The following is a 4605-nucleotide window of genomic DNA, read 5'->3' as shown; positions in this document are numbered from 1 at the left end:
CCCCCCCCCCGAATTACTCACCCCGTGTCGGCATGCCGATCCAGTTGAGGTAGCGGGTGAGCTTGCGGGAGATGTAGGTCTTGCCACGGGCTGGCAGCCCCACCAGGATCACCATGGTGGGGCAGTTGGTGAATTGGGGTACAGTTGCTTTTGGGGGGGGGGACACAGGATTTAAGGAGATTTGCAGCGCCAGAGCAGTACAACCCCCCCAAATCCCCCCTCTTTAAACTCTGATCCATGCCATTTGGGGGGGGGGGGGGGGGAGGATTTAACAAGATTTAGGAGGTCTGCAGCGGCGCAGCACCCCAACTCCCCCCACAAAACCCTTCACTCCCTTTCCCCCCCCCTCCCCAGCTCCCCAAACTCACATCCTCGCCTCCGCAGGCGATGCAGGCTAAGGGGAACCCACACTTTTTGCAGGGGGTTCTGAGTCAGCTGTCCCGATGCCGCCGCCGCCATGGCTCTGCCCTCTGTCCCCACTACGGTCAGTGTCCCCGGAGCTACGGGTCACCCCCCCCCCCCCCTCTTCTCCCCCCCCCTTATTCAAACACAACCCTCCTTTCCCTCCTCCCGCCCCCCACCTTTGTCCCATACCCGGGATTTTGGCTGATTTCTCTGATTTCTCCTCCATGGTGCTGCTGGGGGGGTTGGCGTGGCGGTGCCCCCCCCCCCGGAGTAAGGTCAGAGGTAACGCTATACCCTGGCTGCCTGCCGGGACAGGGACAGCAGCTGGGATGAGGCGTGGGGGGGCCCTGTCTATTCCCCCCCCCCGCCTTCTTCCCCCCAGCTCCCCCTGCTTCCCATCAGCAGTGCCAGCGCTGCACCCATCCACGGGGATGCTGACCCTGCCCTTATTCAACGTTTTTTTGGGGGGTCCTGGTTCTAGCCCTTGTTTATTGGGGGGGGGGTGAACCCCCTCCTTTATTGGGGGGGAAGGGGGAGATTATTTCAGCCCCTCTGCTGGTCCTGGCCACTGTTGTGTCCCCATCTTGAGGGGTCCTGAGCCTTATCTTTGTGGGGTCCCCATCCCCAACCTGGGGGAGATCCCCGTTCTTGGGGAGGGGACCTCATCTCTTGGGTGAGGGAGGAGGAGGGGGGTCCCATTTTGGGGAGGAATGATACCCGTACTTGAGGGGTGATTCCCGTTCTTGGGGAGTTCCAACCCATGTGGGATGAAGTGTCCCCATTTTTTTTAGGGGGGGTCCCAATCCATCGAGAGGGATCCCCATTTGGGGGGGGGGATCCCCATTCTTGGACGGGGGTCCCTTTCCATGAGGGTGTCTCGATCCCTAGGGGTCCTGCACCCCAGGTCCCCTGTCCCCGTTGGGGGTCCCAAGGTCCGCCTCGGGGGTTCCTCATACCTCCGGGGGTCCCCTGTCCCCTATAGGGGGTAGGGGGTCTCCATTCCCATAGGGTTTCCAAGTTCCCACTCCGCTGCACATCCCTACGGCAGCTCCTCCCACCCCCACAGGGGGGTCCCGACCCCATCCTCTGGAATCGCTCGGCTCCATTCGGATTCTCTCGGCTCTATTCGGGTTCCCTTTGCTCTACTCGGCAATTCTCGGCACCATTCGGATCCTCTCGGCTCCGCCTACAGCCGCTGGGCTCCGTTCGGGTCCTCTCGGCTCCGTTCGGGTCTTCCCGACTCTCCAGCCACTATTCAGCCCCTCCCACCGCCCCTCAGCTCCACCAATCACCACTCTCGTCCTCTCGGCTCCACCCACCGCCCCTCAGCTCCACCAGTCACTGTTCCCCTCCTCTCGGCTCCACCAATCAGTGCTCTCCTCCGCTCGGCTCCTCCCGCCACCCTTCGGCTCCTTTCGCCGCCGCCCCCCATCACCATTGGCCCCAGCATGGCAGCCCTGCGCAGCGTCAAGGTGCCGGGGAGCTCCGGACCCCGCGATGGGGTGGGACGCGAGCTCGCTCCCCGACACCCCATTAACCCCATCCCACTTTCCAGGGAATGGTGGCTCTGGTCACCGGCGGAGCCTCAGGGCTGGGCCGGGCCACGGCGGAGCGTTTGGTGGAGCGAGGAGCCCGCGTTGTTCTCCTTGACCTGCCCAGCTCGCAGGGAGCACAGCTGGCAGCAGAGCTGGGTGAACGTTGCGCCTTTGCCCCCGCTAACGTGAGCACCAGGATTGGGTGTCAATGAGACGCAAAGCAGGGACAAGGGGACACCCCAAGATGGGGACGGGGCGTCTGGAGGGGTGGAAATTGGGGCGTGGGTTTGGGGCAGCTGGGCTCAGAGGGGAGAATTGGGGGCCTGGAGGGGATCTGAGGGGGTTCTGCTCCCCGTCCACGCAGGTGACATCGGCTGAGGAGGTGGAGGCTGCCCTGGAATTGGCCAAGAAGACTTTTGGGAAGTTGGAGCTGGCGGTGAACTGCGCTGGGGTGGGAATCGCTGTCAAGACCTACAATGCCAAGAAGGACAAAGTGCATGAGCTGGAGGATTTCCAGCGGGTCGTTAATGTGAGTGTCTGACCGGGGTCAGCGGGGAGGGGGGCAAGATTGTCACGGGGTGGCCAGCAGGTTGGTCTTGGTCAGCGGGATGAGCTTGGTCAGGTTGTGGGGTCTCTTGGTCAGTGGGGGTGGTCGTGGTTAATGGGGTGGTTGTGGGGTGATGTTGGTCAAGGGGGGTGGTCTTTGTCTGTGGGGCTGTCTTGGGGTCGTTTTGGTAATGACGTAGGCATAGGGTGGCCTCAGTTAATGGGGCGGGCACGGGGTTGTCTTGGTGGTTGTGTGGTCCTGGGGTGGCCTTGGGCAGTGGGTTTGGTTCTAGGGTGGTCGTGAGGGGTCTCTGGTCAGCGGGGTGCATGTCCTTGACCAATGGGGTGCTTGTGGGGTAGGGGTCACATGCATGCCTCCCTTTGTTGCCCTTTGTCCCACAGATTAACCTGGTTGGGACCTTCAATGTTATCCGCCTCAGCGCTCGCCTGATGAGCCAAAACGCCCCCGACCCCGACGGCCACCGGGGCCTGGTGGTGAACACGGCCAGCGTGGCAGCCTTTGAGGGGCAGGTGAGCTGGGCTGGAAAGCTCTGGGGCATAGGGGAGACACCAGAGGGATGAGGAGAGCCCCCCCATAACGCTCCTCACCCCCAACAGGTGGGCCAGGCGGCCTACTCAGCCTCTAAGGGGGGCATCGTGGGCATGACGCTGCCCATTGCCCGCGACCTGGCACCGCTGGGGATCCGCGTGGTCACCATCGCCCCAGGTAGGGGAGGGAGAGCTTTGAGGGATGGGGAAGGATGAGGGATTTTACGTGTTTTACACCCCCTATTTTATTGTATTTTTTTGCGTCCCCTCCCCCTTCCCCCTCAGGGCTTTTCTCCACCCCTCTGATGGACGGGCTGCCCGAGAAGGTGCGGAAGTTTTTGGGGCAGCAGGTTCCCTTCCCATCTCGGCTGGGGAACCCTGCCGAATACGCACACCTGGTGCAAGCCTTGGCTGAGAACCCCATGATCAACGGGGAGGTGGTGAGGCTGGACGGGGCTCTCCGGATGCAGCCCTAAATGGGGGGGGCACGGCGTGGGGGTGTCCATGATGACGGGACGTGAAGCAGGGACACCCCAGAATGGGGGCACTGTGGGGACACAGATCTACCCTTCTTGATGAGGAACACGTGGGGACCCGCACCAGGATTGTCTGCGTCTGGGGACCTCAAGGGGACCTGGTCCGAGGTCACCTGGGTCTGGGGACCCAATGGGGCCCATCCACGGCTGGGGACCGACCTTGTGGGCAACCTCTTTTGGGGACCCACCTGGCGCTCAGTCCAGGCTCACCTCCGTTTAAGGACCCCGAGGGACCCGGTCCACGGCCACCCAGGTCTATGCTGTGGATTAGGACCGCTGGAGGCTGGGGATCCCATGGGGACCCAGTCCAGTGGCACCCGGACTTGAGGCCCCCATGGGGACCCGGCCAACCCCCCCCCCAAGGTTTGGGGACACGACCGGGCCGCCCCACGCTGCTACCTCCCGCAATAAAAGCTGTGCACTCTGCTCGGCTCCGCCTCCTCTCGCTTCCCATTGGCTCGCGCGGCTGTCAATTCGCTGCGCCGCGAGGAGCGATTGAGTGGGAGTGTCGGTGGGAACGCCCTATTGCGAATTCGCGGCTGTGATTGGCTGTTGCCTGGCGCGCTCTCGATTCGAGTGAACGATCTCAGCTGGATTTGATCGTTCCTGCTGATTGGCTGAGAATAGCAGCGACGAGGGCGTAGTCGTCCACTCATCTTGCTCACTGATTGGCTGGTTCGCCTGCCCATAAAGCGCGGGGCAGGTGGGTAAAGCGAATGGCTATTCAGTTGTGGGCGGGGCCTCTCGGCAATTTTAGCTCTGATTGGCTGTGGCTTGTCCTTCCGCCGGAAGCGGCTCTTAAGGAGAGGGAGAGCGACGGCAAGGCCGGAGCCGGCCGAGCTCCCGGTTCCTCGGCAGCCATGAACATCCGGAATGCGCGGGTGGGCGGCCGGGAGAAGGGGTCCGGGTATTCGGGAATAGGATGGGGAACCGCGGGGAGGGGAATGGGGGAGAATCCGAGGCCTGAAGGGAGGAGAAATGGGGCCTGGAGAGGGGATCCAGGCATATTGGGGTCTGTGGGGGGGGATCTGGGG

The 4605-nt window shown here is 62.9% G+C and overlaps 2 protein-coding genes across 2 annotated transcripts in view; one reads left to right on the top strand and one right to left on the bottom strand.

The window, feature by feature from the left end:
* The window catches only part of LOC122194207 (6-phosphofructo-2-kinase/fructose-2,6-bisphosphatase), a 3663-nt gene extending 3165 nt beyond the window's left edge, over nucleotides 1-498 (bottom strand). The window contains exons 1-2 of the mRNA XM_042895130.1: nucleotides 369-498; nucleotides 22-147 (exon numbers count right to left, since the gene is read on the bottom strand). Of these exons, the coding sequence (XP_042751064.1) occupies nucleotides 22-147; nucleotides 369-459 (217 nt within the window). The 5' untranslated portion in view covers nucleotides 460-498. The remainder of the gene's footprint in view (nucleotides 1-21; nucleotides 148-368) is intronic.
* A 1285-nt stretch (nucleotides 499-1783) lies between these two features.
* On the top strand, nucleotides 1784-4011 carry HSD17B10 (hydroxysteroid 17-beta dehydrogenase 10). Its single transcript, XM_042895129.1, has 6 exons — nucleotides 1784-1877; nucleotides 1961-2125; nucleotides 2305-2469; nucleotides 2889-3017; nucleotides 3105-3213; nucleotides 3321-4011. The coding sequence occupies exons 1-6, from the start codon at nucleotides 1854-1856 to the stop codon at nucleotides 3509-3511; spliced, it is 783 nt and encodes a 260-aa protein (XP_042751063.1). The 5' UTR covers nucleotides 1784-1853; the 3' UTR covers nucleotides 3512-4011.
* The last annotated feature ends 594 nt before the right edge of the window (nucleotides 4012-4605 follow it).

This window comes from Lagopus leucura, unplaced genomic scaffold (genome assembly GCF_019238085.1).
Source record: "Lagopus leucura isolate 7727_CA_CO unplaced genomic scaffold, USGS_WTPT01 35334-0_obj-0_obj, whole genome shotgun sequence".
Taxonomy (NCBI): Eukaryota; Metazoa; Chordata; class Aves; order Galliformes; family Phasianidae; genus Lagopus; species Lagopus leucura.
This window is presented reverse-complemented; position numbering and strand designations above follow the sequence as displayed.